The sequence below is a fragment of the Mauremys reevesii genome, linkage group 10 (genome assembly GCF_016161935.1).
Source record: "Mauremys reevesii isolate NIE-2019 linkage group 10, ASM1616193v1, whole genome shotgun sequence".
Taxonomy (NCBI): domain Eukaryota; kingdom Metazoa; phylum Chordata; order Testudines; family Geoemydidae; genus Mauremys; species Mauremys reevesii.
This window is the reverse complement of record NC_052632.1, coordinates 78398278-78416783: the sequence shown is the minus strand read 5'-3', so window position 1 is coordinate 78416783 and position 18506 is coordinate 78398278. Positions and strand designations below refer to the sequence as shown.

The following is an 18506-nucleotide window of genomic DNA, read 5'->3' as shown; positions in this document are numbered from 1 at the left end:
GCTACCTGCCAGGGGCACTAGAAAAGGAAGCCAGACTAGCCCGTCCCACTGCACCTCCTACTGGATGATGATTGAAACAGACACAGGTTTTGGAACAACAGTGCAGGGGGATATAGGTACGTGCAGACACTCAGTTTCCAACAGTATCTGTCATGATGAACTAGCTTCTGTATGTCTGAGGGGCAGAGAAGAATTATTTGTGAGAACTCAGACCAATACAAAAGGGCAGCTATAAAGGCTGATGTTATATTTTGCCAACATAAAATTAATCCCTCCACATGAACCAGATGTGATCTTTAAACCACTGAGGGCAGGTGTGGTCTAATGGGCTTAGCACACACATGGCAGGCAGAAGACGTGGGTTTTTAACCCCAACAATAGCACTGACCCACAATGTGAGCTCAGGCAATTCACTCCCCCTCTCTGTGCCTTTGTTTCCCCAGCTGTATAATGGGTATGTTACCTGCCTTTATAAATAAGGCTTTGGAAGTAGCACTGGCAGATGACAGCACTACAGAGGTGTTATTATGCACTCACTCCTAGCACTGGAGCAGTGATTCGTACCAAGGGCTGAGTGACCTGTTAGCCAGTTGTGAGAACTGTTTGCGTTAACAGATTGTGATTTTTATGTTGACAGGCTTGGAGAGTGATGCATTGGGGGGGCACCAAAGGGCCTGAATTCAAATCCCACAAAGGGCTGAGAACCTTTGCAGTTGGTTGCATTGAGACAAGCTCATAGCCTTTCAGGCCAGAAGGGACCATCACGATCATTGTGTCTGCCCTCCTGTAGGTTGCAGGCCACAGAACTTCACCCACCTACTCCTGTAATAGACCCCTAACCTCTGGGTGATTTGCTGAAGTCTTCAAACATTGATTTAAAGACTTCAAGTTATAGAGAATCCACTATTTCCTCTAATTCAAAGCAGTAAGTGCTCATTCTAGATGATCTTTTCTGCACCTGTTCCAGTTTGAATTCATCTTTCTTAAACCTGGGAGACCTGAACTGCACAAGGTGTTCCAGCTCATGTCATCTGAGGAAGGTCTAATGCGTCCAGCTCTTCTCCATCCTTAGAGAGCCCTTTGTTCACTCTTCATGATGCCACTTTGGTCTCGTTTCAGGGCTGGGTTAGTGTGTAGGTGCTAGGTAGTGTTGGTGGCCTGAGAGATACAGGTCAGACTAGATATCTAGTGGGTCTCTTCTGGCCTTAAATTCTATGACACATTCCAATCAAAATCCACTCCACCACACAGCCCCTTGCCACCTCGTATTGGCAATACCACCCAACTTTGTGTCCTCTGCCAATTTTATTAACATCCTCCCACTTTTTGTGCCATGGTCATTAATGAAAATGTTAAATAAGATTGGTCCCAGGACCAATCCTGCAGGAACTCCCTTGAGCTGGACAGTGCACCTTTCAGCATGACCCACCGAAGTCTCCGCTTTAACCAGTTCCTACCCATCTTTTGAGTCTCCCGTTAATCTGCATCATCTCCAATTTCACTAATAATTTCCCAGGTAGCTGTTACAGCCACACTGTTATATGAAGAACAGGGACAAGCTTAAACGGGCAGTTTTGTGCTCTTCTCTCCTGTTAGTGAACCTGCAGCAGCTTGCACCTGCTCCAGACTAATGGAATCTGTGGCCTTGGCTCTAATGCAGTGGGTATTTATTATGCCAAGTCTTCAAAAAGCAAGGGCTTAATTGCAAATTACAATCAATAACCCGCACAGGGTGACCTCCGCATTTAAAACATGCCACCAGAAAAATTCAAAAGTATGTGCAGGCAAGCAATCCTCATAGAATATCAGGGTTGGAAGGCACCTCAGGAGGTCATCTAGTCCAACTCCCTGCTCAAAGCAGGACAAATCCCCAGACAGATTTTTACCCCAGTTCCCCAAATGGCCCCCTCAAGAATTGAGCTCACAACCCTGGGTTTAGCAGGCCAATGCTCAAACCACTGAGCTATCCCTCCCACCTCATCTCAGCAGCCTCCTGAGCCACCTCTGCTACAAAGGAGTTTCACAGGCCTAGCATGTTTGGGGTGACCCTTGTCACGGTTTGAAACAATTAAGTTGTCACTGCAAGACCGTGACGACTGTTATATACTGCCCATGCAGCGCTTTCAATCTCACCAGGATGGCAGTAGCAAAGATAGCAGAGGAGAGCCCATGGCTGTAACTGTCTCACTGAATTAAACAAATGTAGCTGGAGTCAAGTCCCTTTTTATTACCTTGCAAATGATTCCTGGCTAAATTAAATGATAAAAGGAGCTTGATTGCCTGGAACACGCTCAGCCCTCTAGTTTTGAGCAGAATATGCTTCAAGCCACAACCCTTTCCAGGATGACAATCTTGAGGGAGTGACTGCTGGACTGTCTGAAACTGAAATCAGACTCATCAACATATAGGGCTAGAAGGGACCTCAAGCCGTCATCAAATCCAGGCCCCTGCGTTGAGACAGGACTGAGCAAAACTAAAAAACGCTGGAGTTCGTTGACTTTCTAGGGTACATAGACCATCCATCCACTCACACTTTCATCAGACGAGGTGGCTGGGAGCTGCGTTTAAAGGGATAGCTTAACTTTACATTTGAGTTGTATTTAGTTTGACAGGGGGCAGTTGTATTTTGCAGATTATGTACATACACTGGGAGACAAATGGGAGCATTCTATTATAATTAATCTGCCTCTCCCCTCAACTTGCTGTATGGCCTCGGGAAAGTCTAATTCTCTGGCCCGCCGCACTCTCCTGTGTAACGAGGGCTAACAATCTCTCCCTTTTGTGAAATGCCACATTTGGCCTTTGAGCAACATGCAGAAGCAACTTTAAACACACACCTAATCTTTCTGTGAAGCAGATAAGGGCTATAACAGGGATTCTTTCACTCAGCACTGAAGTGCAGCTGCTTCTGGGGTGGAACGCAGCAATAACACCCTGTAATTAGGGCAAGACACTGAGGAATACCACATCCCATTGAAACTGCAAGGGAAGGATGCAGGGAGACTGTAACTAGCCATGTCATTTGGCCAAAATACCCTATTTGTGCTTAACGATACCACCCTGTTTTTCCAAGGGACTGGTGGTATCATTAAGCACAAATGGTACGAGATGTACAACTGTAATCTTACAAGAGACTGCATATAGACACAAAACACAGCCCTTCACTGTTACAGGGTATGACGTTCTGCTGCTTCTAACCCGAGGGTTGTAATTCAAATGTTCAATTACTCACAAGAGATTTTAAGTAAGCTGCCTCATGAGTATCTACCACTCTATATGGGAACCTCTGCACGGAAGCTGAGCGCGTGCTTCCCACTCAGACAGACACCAGAGTACACTCCCCAGGGGTCCAGTTGGGTTTGTACTTAGGCCGCCAGCCCAAGCTGCCAGCCGCTGCGACACTATTATTTTTACTGTGCTAGGCTGAGCAGAGCTAGCCTGTGTACTGAAGATGGGAAGCATGGTCCCAGCTGCAGTGTAGAAATGCCCAATCCCCACTTTGCAAGAGTACCTCCTTCCTCACTAAAGGTCCCGCAAAACGTTCTTGAAATGTACTAGGTTTGCCTTTGATTTCCATGGGCAATGAGGTAACTAGGGGTCTGATCCAACTCCCAGTGGAAATCAATGGAACCTTTCCATTTCCTTCCATGAAAACTGCTGGGTTGATGTTAAATTGTTTGCAAGAATCTAATCTTCCCCTGCAGATAATTAAGCACTTCAGGATTCCCAGTAAAGGTTCTATATGTAGATCTTCAGCCCAATGTGCTCTCACAGCTGATACTAAACTGTAATGCTTGCAGCAAATGTAGGCTGCAGTTAATCTGAAAAGATGGAAACATGTAAAAAAAATCCCTATTTCCAGCTGAGTGAGTGACCCATGCTTACTCAAGCTGCTCATGCATACAGCAGAATTAGCTGCTCTTGATCTGTTTCTGTTTTCTTCCCTGCCAAGTTTAATCAAAGTTCAGCTGCTTTATACACTTGGGCTATGATGGGGGGAAAAATGATTGGCTTCCCCAACTATAGGGAGAGTAGCTCAAATAATTTGACAGTGGTTCCAATATTGATCCAACGGATTATTACATTTGAGACAACCAGCTAATCTAAGACAGAGGTAATGATTAGCCTTCTGTTAACCACAGCAAGTTTGGGGTGGGGTTTTTTAAGCTTTACAATGCGAGTTTTGACAAGCTATTTTGAACATTTTTGCTCCCCCTCCCTCTCCTGTTTGAGGAAGACGTGCAGTTCAGCATTCTGACTATCAAGTCAGGCACATGCTTTCCTCCATTGTCCTTGTTTAGTAGTTAAACGCCAGCACCCCTGAAACAGTTAAAAATGAAACAAGAAAAGCTCTGTCATGGTGTCTTGGCCTGCGCAACCTTCACCGGAAATGTAAAGGGTGAGTCAATGTGCTGGAACAGCATCCCACTCAATTAGCAGAGAGAAGTGCATGCATTAGAAAGCCAGCTCAGGCATAATGCAGCTAATTTGGAGATTTTTCTCCAGTAACTTCTACCTGAGCCCTGATTCCCTCTGCATTCCAGCTGTGAGCAAAATCATTAACAGCGAAGGTAACCTACAAAGCTCAGAGTCACCTTTGTGGCTTGGTTCTTGTGTAATTTATCCATGTCAGCTGAGGAAGGCCTAATGCGTCCAGCTCTTCTCCATCCTTAGAGAGCCCTTTGTTCACTCTTCACAATGCCACTTTGGTCTCATTTCAGGGTTGGGTTAGTGTGTAGGTGCTGGTGGCCTGAGAGATACAGGTCAGACTAGATACCTAGTGGCTCCCTTCTGGCCTTAAATTCTATGACACATTACAATCAAAATCCACTCCACCACACAGCCCCTTGCCATCTCAGTTGGCCAAAAGGGAGGGAGAGGGGTGACAAAGCAAGTATTCCCATGACTACTTAGAGAGAAAAGTGTATAATTCACAAGAAATAGCAACTTTTATTTTCTTAAATAAAACGCTTCCGGCCGTTTCATCCTTAGTCAGTTTAGGAGGAGCACGAAGGAGGTGCTCGGGGTCACAGGACCCAGCCCTCAAACCAGGCTTCATGGTTCAGAATTCTGCGTTGGGACTGAGCTATTTTATCACAAAAGTAAAAGCTATTGGAGGCTCTTGCTCATGGAAAGAAAGAGCCGGTATCTAGCAAACACTATAAACTGTTAGCAACAACATTTAATAAAGCATGATTAGAAAATCCAAGTTTTCTGATGGAAGATCTCCATTAAGAAGCACTATTGTTCATTTATTATAGCCAAAAAAGGCCACAGCATAGAACGGGACTCGGGCCTGAATAGCTATTTCTATGATTTAGGAGCCGTGGATGCATGATTTAGAGACAAGTGGTGTCCTGACAACTATACCTCAGGTACTATGGCAGAAAAGGTGGAAGGAGAAGGCAGAGGTTTCCCGCTAGGAAACTCCTAATGCCATCTTTCTGACCTGTGACACGGACACAAGTGAATCCTCTTGGTGCTCTTCTAGGATGTAGCTATGGCACCTGTGGCCTGGCCATGTGTCAATCCCGTTGTTAATAGGGATGCACTTTCCAGCTCTCTCAACAGTACTGGTTGGATCAGGACACCCTATAGGCTATGTCAGAGGGTTAACAAGAGGCATGGGATGTTGGTTTTAAATTTGATAGAGTGGGACTTTCAAAAGCTCAGCCTAGGGCTGTCTCAGATGTGGGAGACTGGTGTCTAAAGCCACTGAGGTGCAGAACTAAGAAACCCGCGGAAGCTAGAAAGGCTGTGAATTCTAGCAGCCCTCCTACTGGGCGAGTGCAGAAGGGAAAGGTTTGCTTTAATGACACACTTACATTAAAGGACAGGAATGTCCAATGAATGGCAGGTAACATCTCTCAGTGCTGGTATCAATGGCACCAAGAGAAGAGTCACGTTTGCATGGAGAAATCCACAGATTCCGATTGACCGAGAAAGCCGGTATAACAGACAGACGTGTATGTGAAATCTGCAGTGGTACGGGAGGCCGCCGGGGAGAGGATTCTCTTCTCATCATAACAAATGGGCTCCAGGATCCAACTTTTAGAGATGATAGGCAAGGTAGCTTGTTTGCACAAATGTCACAAGATGGGAATCCCCTCGTCTCCCCCATCCCCACCTGTTATAGTGTATCCTTAGTCTCTTCCCGTCTCCAATGGAACAAGCTTCATGGAAGCCTACGTGGCTTTGGAGCACATATTCCTTTTTTTGGCTTTTATACGGTCACAATAAGTCAGTTCCGATTCTACAGCCTAGGGCAGGGTCAGGCACCAGTGAGCAGCGGCTAAGAGGGTTATTTCTTGACAATCTGGATGACATCTTCGTGCTCCATCAAATGCGTTAATCCTACTCTTTGAGGACTGTATTTTGTGCTGGTTCCCTTTAAACCAGGAGAAAGCAAGTTGAAACGTGTTAGGAGTGACACTTCAAATACAGGCTAATCAAATTCAGGGAGTATTAGTCACTTACCCACACCAAGGCGTATTTGAACTGGCTGGCTAACGTTCTGTGAATTCGATGGCACTGCAATAAGACAGAGTGTGTGACAGTCAAAGGATAATGCTTCAATATATATCAGCCTCTAGTCTATTCAGGTTGTTATGCTGTGCCCCTCACCGTGGTGTCTGAGCACCTGAGAATTAGACTTGAAAACACTGTTTTTGATTATTAGCCAACTAATCATGGCTCCCAAGACAAGAAGTGGAGATTTTCCCCAGACTTCCAGTACTCACTGCTGTCTTCAATTAACATCTAGCCACTACAGACAGGAACACCTTGGGTCCATGCTGTATACTGCAAAGGCAACTTCGGAGCCACATTCAAAAACGCAGAAAGAGCATAAAGTAAATGTACTAGAATCGTGTTTTCGCCATACAAAGTTCCCAGGAATAGCGTCACAAGAGTCGCATCATTTCCCTCTGCTTGTTTGCTGAACTCTATTAACTCTTTGTGACGTTACACCCCATATTCTTTATAGAAATATGGTTATGATATGAATATGGACTAAGATATATTTTATGGAAGATGGGTCTTGTAAGGTATCATTGGAAAGGTTAAGATTTACTGAATGTGATCATCCAATTTGTCTTGCTTGTATCATTTCTGTATCTAAAGTTAGGAATAGTGACTATGTAACAATTACAACTGTGTGTGTATTTGGGAGACACCCACCAGACAACCAGCCATCACAGCCTTGATGGGCCATTGGGAAGAAACAATAAGACTGTGAAGATACTAATCTCTCTCCTTCCTGAGGTGTGTCCTGGGACACAGCTGTGACACTACAAGGTCAGGTGGTCCTGTCACCTGGTACTAAATACCACCCTGGACACTGCTGGTACTTTTCCTCTGTAGGGGGATGGGGATCAAACAAAGGTTTCCCGCCTTAGGTAAATCCTTTTAAAGGCTGGGGAGAGGGTTAATCTGGACTCTCCTCCACTGCCTACCCAAGAAGAAAGACGGTTGAAAATACCTGAAGAGACAAAGGAACACACCTGTGGGAAAGGCAGGGGAGAGTCCAGACTGAGACAGGGGTCCAGTCTGCAAGAAGAAATAACTGGAACTCTAAGCTACAGAAACTCTGCAACTTGCCTAAAATAACACTTAGGGTGAGAAATTTCTTCTTGAAAGGAGTCTAAGATTTTAAGCTTAGTTTGCCTGTTTTGTTTTATTTGCTCAATAATCTGCTTTGTTCTGTTTGCTATTATCCCTTATAATCACTTCAACTCTTAATACATTTGTTTGGTTTATTATTAAAACCAGTTTGTGCAATTTCTAACGGGGGGGGGGGGGAAGAGGAAGAAGTTGTGCACATCTTTCTTCACATCGAGAGGGCGAATTTTTATGCCCTTGCGTTGTGCAGCTCTTTCTATATAGCGCAAGACAGTATTATTTTGGGTTTATTCCACAAAGGGGGTGTGCATGTGAGTGTTGGGTGAATCCTCTCACACAGAGCTGACTTCAGTCTGCGTCTGCAGCTGGGTGTGGCCCTGTGTGTGTGTGCACGCGCTGCAAGAGACCGCGGAGCCTAATTCAGCAAAACAGCGAGAGGGAATCCAGGCTTGTGGAGCAGGAAGGGCTCAGTGAAACCCCAGTCCATCAGGTGGTATGCCAGAAGGGGGGGGTGGGATGGTGTCCAACCCATCATAACCTTCATCACCTTTTATCTAGTAAAAATGTTTGTAAAGTACATAACCAGGAAAGAAACATTTGTTTCTATACCTTAGTTAGACCAAGCTAAGGAATGTTAATGGGCAACAAAACATCAACATGTGTTTTTTCATAGGACGACCTGAAATATACAAAATCCTACCAACAGTCTCGGGTAGGAAGTTTGCTTTGGACTCAGTGCTGTTCTACCACCAGAGGAAGATTTTTTTTGTGTTATTTACTTACCACATGCTCTACAGAAGCCCCTTTCCGGAGAATAATGGCATCTGTGAAGTCAGGTCTCTCTAGAGAGCACAGAAAAACAAGAAGGGAAAAGATAGCATCGCTTTCCTGATCACTGTCCTTTAACATAATCTGACAATGCATTTGATTATGTACAACTCCTGAATCCCGCCCGCTCCCCTGCGCCAGTTACACCTGACAGCAGGCTGGCATACAAAGCATCCATTCACCTGAGTTATATTGCCTACTTAGCTCCAGTGGGAGGAAATACAAACCGGCTACTTACCCTGGACTTTTAAAGACCAATACATTGAATCAATTTGTGATCTTCAAAGACAGTACTTCCAAGATTTGATTTACTCTCTCTCAGGTACCAAAGGTATTTCCTTCTATACTAAAACAACAAGGAGTCCAGTGGCACCTTAAAGACTAACAGATTTATTTGGGTATAAGCTTTCGTGGGTAAAAACCTCACTTCTTCAGGTAAGTGAGGATTTTAACCCACAAAAGATAATGTCCAAATAAGTGGGACTGCTGAAAGAACCTGAAGGGACAAAGGAACTAACCTGAAGGGAAAGGCAGGGGTGAGTCCAGACAGACAGGGGTCCAGTCTGTAAGAATAACTGGAACTCAGAGCTACAGAAACTCTGCATCCTGCCTAATTCAACATTTAGGGTGAGAAATTATATTTTGCAACCTGTTTCTTTAGTGAATCAAGCTTAGTTTGCATGTTTTGTTTTATTTGCTTAGTAATCTGCTTTGTTCTGTTTGCTATCCCTTATAAACACTTAAAATCTGTCTTTTGTAGTTAATGAACTTGTGTCTTGTTTATAACATAGCCCAGTTTATGCAATTTATATCGGGGGGCAGAGGGAGGGCAAGAAGCTGTGCATCTCTCTCCCCACATTGAGGGAGAGGGCGGATTTTTCTATCCAGAGCAAGACAATATACCTTTGGATCTGCACTCCATGGGGGGTGGGCACCTGAGTGCTGGGGCAAAGGCTGATCTCTGTGTCTCTGTCTTTCTGCAGCTGGGTGTGGCCCTGCCTAGGGGTGTGCTAGAGGAGGCTTAAGAGCCTGGCTCAGGAAGACAGGTTAAAGGGGGCCCAGGCTGGCGGAACAGGCAGCTCAGTGGTATCTCAATACATCAGGTAGCACCTTAAAAGGGGGCAACCCATCACACCAACTTCCCATTGACAGTCAATTGGAGTTGGGCACATAGTGCCCAACTCCCATCGTACTCCTGAAAATCTCCCCCTTGGACTCTTCTTTTGCCAGTCAGTGTTTTGCTTACGTCCTCTCTTCTTAGTGAAGATACAGGTAAGAGCCAGGTACTCCCACAGCTTCTCCAGTAAATAGTCCAGGTTCAGCTTCATCCCACAGCTGCAAAACACCACAAACATCTCGGCTTAGTGTAATTCTATTCCCCAAAGAGCAGCCCAAATTCTGTCTTACTTGGAATCCACAAAGAAGTGTGATCGCGAAGCCTATTTAGTGCTAGATGACAAGGTGAAGCTTTCTGAGGGTCAGTATGGGAAAACAGCCAATGCTTTCCAGAAGTACACCAGCGTCAAAGTGGCAGAACCCATCAGTTTCATAGAACAGATAATATAACATAACTACCGCGAAGACCTGGTTCATGCCTGGTGTGAGGCAGCTTATAGCAGATTTGCCTTTCTCTGTGAATAGAAGCCACTGAATATTTTGTTAAAAATGACAGGGTACTTGCTGAGTTTCACTCTCAGCCAGAGCACAGAGCAGCTCTAAGTGGTGTGCCAAGGAGCGCACCCCTCTTTGGGATAGCAAAGGAAGCAGGTATTAATGAAACGTAAACTAACTTCCCTTAGTGCAGAGCCTGTAGGAGGCGTGGATTGACAGGCCTGTAAGCTCTTACCTGATCACAACACTGTTGGGTCTCCTAGCCAGACGATCTACTTCTTCCATAGATATCTGGTCAATCTTGTTATAAACCTAACTCAAAAGGGAAAAGAACATATCCTTTAGAAAGTCAATTCAAGTGACACTGCAAGCAAATACGAGCCATACAAGTAGTTATGAGGTTCTGCAGCTTCCAGTCCACGCAGACATACAATAATGAGATGCTGGGGCTTGTTAAAAAATGTGGCTCTTATCAACATTGAGCAAAGATTTTTGGTAAATTGTTAAAGTTCATAAGCCTCAAAATAACTGACAAGTTTTCCCATTTTAACATTCTTTCCTTTGGGGTCACCCTCTGGTGTTTTGTTCTGGGACCGAATTATAAAAATCCAAAACATTATCAAAAGGGGCCCCTGAAATGAAAGGTGCATCTATAGTGCACCAAGGCTGTGCACATACAGGCACCAGGGCTGTTAGAGGAAATCAGCCAGGGAACTTTCAGCACCAAAACACAAGTCTCTACACCGCCTGAGCTAAAGGAGGAATGATCAGCTGTAGGTAGCCTGCTGCTATAGTCATTGGGGCCAGCCACAAGAGGGCGCTGGAATCATGTGCTAAACGAGCATATTACACAAGCACTCTGTTAGCACATGCGCAACAGGTTAACTAGAAGTTTTATGACAAGTGGTGGTTTTCACACAGAGCGATTCTCTCAATGCGAGAGGTCAAGATCGTTCTAAATTTAGGACCCCAATCCTATGCTGTCCCATTAATGATACAGAAATAAGGCTGTTTCCGGGATACTCACATAAAGGCAGGGCATGTAGACTCTGTTACCGACAATGACATCGATAAACTCATCAGGAGAACAATCTTCTCTAAACAGAACCTCTGCATTGAAGATTTCTGAGGTGGACATCATTAAGGCCAAACTTTTGGCTAAATACACGGGATAGGCGCAATGGGCTGGATTTGTTTAATCTTCTATAATGGGGGCTGCTAAAATGACACACCCCCCCCCAAAAAAAACAAACAAACAAACAAAACCCCCAAACCAAACTCCTCCTACTGCTTTTAACCACACCATCACCCTATTGGCACGAACACCTTGCTCTAGAATTAGTATTGAAGATCCAATCCCATTCTAGGTCACCTTCACCTAGTGGGCTGTGGATCGGATGTGTGGGATGGTGGTCAAGACAAGCGGTTTCTGGGCTCCCCTTCAGGAAAGGATACTGTACTCATGGAGGATGAGCTGCACCAGCTTCTCGGAGCACTGGGTCAGCGTGACAGTCGAGTTAAAGGAGATGCCCCCACCCTTCTTTGGCTGGATGAACAGAACAAAGAACCTTAAAACATTCTGTAAAATGTGAAGTCCACATTATCTGTGACACAACAAAAGGGACAGGCACAGAGGAATTTGTGCTTCCATTGAATGAGCACAGGCACAGAGGAATTTGTGCTTCCATTGGATGAGCACACGCAAACCCATGACTGTGCAGGGCCACTGGTAAGTCTCACCTTGAAGTAGATGTTTGGTTTGCATTTGTTCAGCCGGATTCCTACAGATTCCAATTCCTTTTCCAAGAGAGACCTGCGTAGACACTGCAGATTAGTCGTTGGTACACTGGGCTTAGCGCAAGAGGAACAAATGGTCATAAGTTTGGGTTTTGACTGGCCACAGCACCTTGAGGTTTCCCAGCTCCAAATCACCACCCTGTGGATCTTCTCTATACCACTGACTGGGGCCCTCTCATTCAGCAAGGCCTCTAATTGGGACTTAAGAACTCGGCCATGGGAGGAGGAAGCCTCAAATAAAGACACCACCATGTCATCTATTATCCTTCCCTGGACAGGCCACATGTTGATGTTCTTCCCCTCAAGAAGCCAGAACTGAAGTTCCTTGCAAGCTTAGTAAACGCTGCGCCTACCTAGCCAGTAAGTATTTCTGTTGAGCACAACCAAGTCCATTGCCCAAGCCCGGGCTGCTTGCTCAGAAGCTACCAACAGGCCATCCAGCCCAGGCAATAATCTGCAGTAACAGTTAACGTGCTGCTAAAGCAATGGCCAAAAAGCCCCGATAGAAGTTTACATTTAAACTGAAACACATTAACAGAGTGGCCTCGTGATGCACAAATTTTTGGAAGAACAATTTAGCAGAAATCAGCACAGGGAGTTAATTTTGGAAGGCCTATGGAGAGAGGGATTAAAGTGAGAAGATGATCCCAGGAATATTAAAAAGTAAAATTATTAGCCTAAAATAGATGACATTAGTAAATATGCTGCATACGGGGTATGCTAGTTGGCCGCTGCAGCTGGAAAGTATCAAGCCATCTGGATTCCTTCATTGGCTGATCAGCCCAGAACTGACTAACCTGCTCCTTGTGCTCACCTCTGTACTTCGCCCTTGGTGGCATCCAGCATCATGATGACGACATCAGCAGTCCTAGCCACAGCTATCACCTGACGTCCTCTCCCTTTCCCTGCAAAGGAAGGAGATGATGTTATCCGTGGGAAGGCAGAATAGCTAAAAGCTCCCTTGAGAACCAGGAGCTGTCCCATGGGACTTCTTCAAAGCAAGGAAGAATTTATTCCCGCTTTGGCTGCACTAACCCGTTGGGAAGGCAGCCAGGCTAATGGGGTCAAGGCCCATTCAGAGCTCTTGCAGGCTGAAATATGTGCTTGTTCACAAAAGAAACACACCATATTTTGAAGGCCAGTCCAACAGAAAGCCCTATACAGACACACAAGGGACTTGGCTCTAAGCAACCGCAGGATCCATTCCCCTTGGTTGCATGGGGCTGGGATGTGACCCACTCAGCCTCTAGCACAGAGGTGGCCAAACTACGGCCCATGGGCCACATCCAGCCCGTGGAACCGTCCTGCCCGGTCCTTGAGTTCCCAGCCAGGGAGACTAGCCCTTGCCCCTTCCCCTGCTGTCCCCACTCCCCTGCTGCCGTGTTGCCAGCACTCTGGGCGGTGGGGCTGTGCGTTCCTGCAGGGCTGCGTGGCAGCATGTTTAGCTCCGGCCAGCTGGTGCAGCTGCCAGACATGCTGCTCTGAGCGGCACGGTAAAGGGGCCGGGGGGTTGGATAAGGGGCGGGGGATCCCGGAGGGCAGTCAGGGGACAGGGGGTGGTTGAATGGGGCAGAGGTTATGGGGCGGGGGGGGGGCGGTCAGGGGATGGGGAACGGGGGGGTTGCATAAGCGTGGGAGTCCCAGGGGGCCTGTCAGGGGGCGGGGGTGTGGATGGGGTAGGAGCAGTCAGGGGACGGGGAGCAGAGGGTTGGATGGGGGTGGGGTCCCGGGAGGGGGCAGTGAGGGGACAAGGAGCAGGGGGGGTTGGATGGGTCAGCGGTTCTGAGGGGGGCAGTCAGGGGGCTGGAAGTGGGAAGGGACGGATGGGGGCAGGGCCAGGCTGTTTGGGGAGGCCCAGCCTTCCCTACCTGGCCCTTCATACAGTTTTGCAACCCCAATGTGGCCCTTGGGCCAGAAAGTTTGCCCACCCCTGCTCTAGCATGAGAGTCACCCAGTTCCTGATGAGCAAGCACTCCCTCTGCAGGCAGACAGTGCAGAAGCATTGCAATCCCATCAGACTGCCTTCTTTCCAAGAGGCAGTGTGTGTGCAATTCCCTCTCTCTCCTGCACTGAAGTGAGGATACTCAGAATAGTGAAGAGGAAAACCCCGAGATCCCAGTTCAAATCAGCTAGACACACTTTCTGATCAGAAGTGAAAGGAGACGTTTATTAACCAAACTACACTGTGCTCAGACTGAAACATCAGGAGACTCCTATGAACCTCACGAGACGCTTCTTGCCACAGCTGAGCGACTGGCAGATGAAGCAAGAGGAAAGAGGTGGAATGAATTCCTGGCTCCCAAGTCAAGGAGCCACATCAGAACTCTCAGAAACACCCAGCTGATCGTAGCTGAACAATATTTCTTGCCTTGCTTAACCCTCCTCCCGCACATCTCCAGTTTCTTTCTCTAGTGACCAACACCAAAGACCTCCCCTTGTACCAGGAGAGCAGATGAGCAAAGCCAAGACTCCCCCTGAATAGGGAGGTTTGCTTACTTCTGCTACCCACCTCCAAAACAAGCATCTTCTACAACACAATATGCCTTTACATAATTCAGGGACTCTCTTACAATTGTCCCCCACATTCAGGAGCTCAGGTTTTAAGTCTAAGGTGTTCACACAATACATGACCAGGCTGCCAAGGTTGGTACCATTCAGAAACTCTACGCCGTACTGAGCGCAATGGCACGCATTAAATGAATGTAAGTGCTCACCAACCTTGTGCAGCTCCTTCGATGATTCCAGGCAGATCCAAAAGCTGAATGTTTGCTCCTTTGTACTGCAAGATAATCAGAAAGGTGGATGATTCTGAGGACCTGCGCAAAACCTTTTAACCAGCTTTCCTAACACCAGCTAAGCACTCAATGTATTGTAAACAGAGGGCCAAATTCTGAAATCAACAGGGCTGCACCTGGCCCAGTAAGTTTAGCATCCCACTGAGCTGGAAACAATTTGCAGAGTTTTTACCATGAAGCTGTTTCAATAACTTTCTGAAAATTCCTCTTCCACCTCAAGATACATTTTACTGCAGCAGTTTATGGCCAAAGCTACTAAAATTCTAGACCATCTTGGTTTGACTACAAAATGACAAGACTAGAGCACACTATGGCTGTAATATTATTTTGGTCCTTTGTTCACCAAAAAAACTTGTCCATACAAGTAATAAGTTTCTTATCTGGTCCAACAGGTGAAATATTGTAATGAGAAGTGCAAACACCACTGCGTTCTCATGGCTGGATTCAGAATTACTCAGCTGTGTGTCATAGGCATAATACTGTTAACAGAGAATCTCCTTTAACTCAAGTGGTGAGGATCACTTGCTCATGCAGCAGGAGGATGAGAGTTCCATTCCTGCTGCTACAGTGAAGTTTCAAATGACGACATCGTGCAGTATAATGAAGTTGCAGGTAGATCTGTTACAATATTTATGTTTGTTTTGACATCAATGTGTTTGTTTTAATTATTTTCACTCAGCCTGAATTTTGACCCAAAAATTTCACATTATACTAGGATGCTTTCCACTTTGGTGCCTTTTATAATTTGCTTTACTGATGGATGTACAGGGCACAGATAGCAAAAACTCCTCAAGGATAGGAGTTGTCCTATTTGCCTATTTTGAAGCTTCATTAAAAACAAATCTGTCAAGGCTTCCAGCCATCTGGTCAATGGTGCCAATAGCTGTTACATATATATAAAAAAAATCAGTTGAGAATTATCTTATTGCCTGGTCCCTCTAAATGCAGAGTCAGATCCCCAGTGCATGCTGACTGTCTCAGAGGAGCAATGCTGCCTGTAAAAGTGCCAGGCTCCACAGACCTAACTGCAAATGCTTGAGACCTTCCAAGAGTTCAAAACAGAAATCAGCTGGGAAGCAGGGACCTTTGGATACAGCTGGTTCTGAGCCCTACCATACATGTAATTAGAATACACACATCAGGAACAGCACATCCCTACATACTAAGCTGTGGGTCTTGTTGCTAACAGCTTATGATTAAGACTATGTTTTAATCATGGCTATTTTTAGTAAAAGTCATGGACAGGTCACGGCAGTAAATAAAAATTCATGGCCCATGACTTGTACTATATACCCCTGACTAAATATTGGAACTGCGACCAATGGGCACTGCGAGAGTGGTGCCTGCAAGCGGAGGCTGCACGCAGAGCTGCCTGGCCACGCCTCTGCTTAGGAGCTGACGGAGGGGAATGTCACTGCTTCCAGGGAGCCCCCCAAGGTAAGCGCTGCCCAGAGCCCGCAATGTGTCCTGTGCCCCAACCCTCTGCCCCGTCCCACACCTTAACTCCTGCTGCTGCAGGGGGGGAAAAAGGCGGTGGTCCAAGACTGCCTCAGCAGCGGCTGGTGCAGCTGGCCCAGAGACTGCCTGTGCTGCTCAAGAAGCCCCCAGGCCAGGCACACCAGCCACTGCAGAAGTCACGGAATTTGTGACTTCTGTGACAAACTCGCAGCCTTACTTATGATGTAGAATCCATCCAAATCACACTTACTTCTATGACACCTGGAATACACGTCAGCGTTGTGAATTCATATGAGGCAGCTTCACTGGCTGTGGAGGTCATTAAGCTCAGAAATGTGGACTGAAAGGCAAGATATGATAACGTGAAATATATAAACAAATTACAGCACCACTGAATATATAAAGATACATGGAAACAATGCACATCAATGACTGCTGAACTGGCATGGGGAGAAAATGACTGTAGTTTTAACAGCCATGTGCTCTTGTTTTGCTGGGCGTGCGAGTTTTGCAGTGAAGTGGGATACTTGGCATTTTCTCTTGAATGTCAGTTACCAGACTGCTCTTACAGACCTTTCAGAGTGGTGTTGCTGTCAGATGAGAACAAACAAAAGGTTTTGGGATGCACCAAGCGTGCTTTGCATGCAAGAATGATGAAAGACTTTCCACAGTTTTAGCCTTCAGGTCTGGGTGTGCGAGTAACATTCTTTCCATTCATTTTTGGCAAACAAACACTTAAGTTGTTTCTGGCTTTTTCTGTATTTCCACATTAGCAGTCAGATAATACAAGCATATTTCAAAAGACTGAAAACAAACTTAGGAACTGCACATGCTAGAGTCAACTCTGATAGTCACTGACCTTACCCACAGAGGGAAAGCCGATCAGTGCCACTCTGGCATCTCCAGATTTCATCACATCAAAACCCTCTCCTTTAGCAGCAGCAGATTTGGAGGGTTCTAGTAGCTGAGCTCTGTACTTTGCAAGCTTTGCCTTCAGTAGGCCAAGATGGTACTCGGTAGCTTAAACAAAACAGAAAGAACCGTTAGTAACCAAATAACCAGCGATGGCATCGGAACATGCACCTAGTTCACTATTAGTTCAAGTGACTTGTTTCTAGATTAGGAATTGCAGCAACTAGGGCATTACTACAAATTAACATTGTAGATCAAGTTTGGTGTTTTTAAGTATTTGCTCTTTATGCTTGATGTGGCACAAAACACTGAAATAAATGCCCAAATAAAGCGGTTAGTCTTTAAGGTGCCACCAGACTTCTTGTTGTTTTTGTGGATACAGACTAACACAGCTACCCCTGATACTTGACACTGAAATAAAGGTAGCTCCTGCCTTAAGAGTGTCCATTCTCACAGAGAAGGGAGAGGATTCCTAGTGAGAGAAAACAACAGGGTTTTGTGTTTTCTCCCCCCTTTATTTAGTTACTATAGACTCATTTCTTGTGCTGCAACTTATGTCTTTATATTTAATCTATTCCCAATGACACATCATGACACAGGTGTAAACCACGCATGAGGCGTGAGTGCAAGTTGCATTAGTTTGCACCAATATGGCACCCTGTAGGGGAGTATAAAGGCACCCAGTCAATTCTGTGGGGTGCAAATGGAGCCCTCCAAAAGGACGAAAAAAATCAGTGTAAGGGAAGGCACTGGCAGAAGGGCCCCCCACCTCTCCTCCCCGCTCCCCGACAGACGGGCGGGGCGAGCCCTGCCACCCCCCCCTCCCACAGACGGACGGGGCGAGCCCTGCCGCCCCCCACAGACGGACGGGGCGAGCTCTCCCCAGCGCCCGCGGCCGGGCCGGGCCGCCGCTGACCTTTGTTCTTCTGGGTGCGGGCGATCTCCTTCTCGATCTCCGAGATCTTCTCCAGGATGCCCATGGCGCCGGCGGGCGGGGGCGCAGCCGGGCTCCGAAGCGGCCGCCAGAGGCCTAACGCGCCGCCTTCCAGCCACCGCGGCTCCTCGCCCGGAAACTGCCGCCGGCTCGTCCGTCGCACTAATCACTCCCTCAGCGTGACGGGGTGGCGGCCGCTGCACCCGAGTTCCAGTCCGGCCTGGACACGCAGCGTCCCGGCCCCCGCTGCAAGAGTTCCGGGAGCATAAAGGGCCCCTCCTGAGTCTGGCTAGCGCTGGGTCTCTCTGACTGGCCTGGCTCCCTCCCTCCAGAGGAGCCCCGGGGCTGGCCCTGCTCCTGCAGCACCCAGCCAGGCACCCTGCCAGCTCAGACATGGGGGTGCAGCTGCTGTGGGGGGAAGGGGCCTCCCCCTGTCAGTAGCTGCCCCCACATCCCCCTGCCCATGATGAGTTTGTAACTAGCTTGTGTGTGGCAACCTTCCCCCCCTGCACTGTAATAAGAGGAGGCCTGTTCTCAGCCCCCACTTCAGA

At 46.8% G+C, this 18506-nt stretch overlaps 1 protein-coding gene across 1 annotated transcript; it reads right to left on the bottom strand.

Annotated features, from left to right (window-relative positions):
• Positions 1-3826: 3826 nt before the first annotated feature.
• DRG2 (developmentally regulated GTP binding protein 2) lies at positions 3827-18159 on the bottom strand. The gene is made up of 13 exons (XM_039490252.1): positions 17938-18159; positions 16969-17129; positions 16360-16449; positions 14575-14635; positions 12671-12761; positions 11800-11872; positions 11515-11605; positions 11087-11184; positions 10295-10371; positions 9695-9783; positions 8404-8462; positions 6478-6531; positions 3827-6388 (listed from the first exon to the last, which is right to left on the bottom strand). The coding sequence occupies exons 1-13, from the start codon at positions 17999-18001 to the stop codon at positions 6302-6304; spliced, it is 1095 nt and encodes a 364-aa protein (XP_039346186.1). The 5' UTR covers positions 18002-18159; the 3' UTR covers positions 3827-6301.
• Positions 18160-18506: the final 347 nt, after the last annotated feature.

Bases quoted from the DNA above. Each gene is read 5' to 3' on its own strand.
- DRG2 (XM_039490252.1), bottom strand. From the start codon at position 18,001: ATGGGCATCCTGGAGAAGATCTCGGAGATCGAGAAGGAGATCGCCCGC. The intron at 12,762-14,574 runs GTTGGTGAGCAC...CTTCCTTTGCAG, and splicing joins CATCGAAGGAGCTGCACAAG to GGAAAGGGAGAGGACGTCAG. The intron at 6,389-6,477 runs GTAAGTGACTAA...CCTGGTTTAAAG, and splicing joins TCAAATACGCCTTGGTGTGG to GGAACCAGCACAAAATACAG.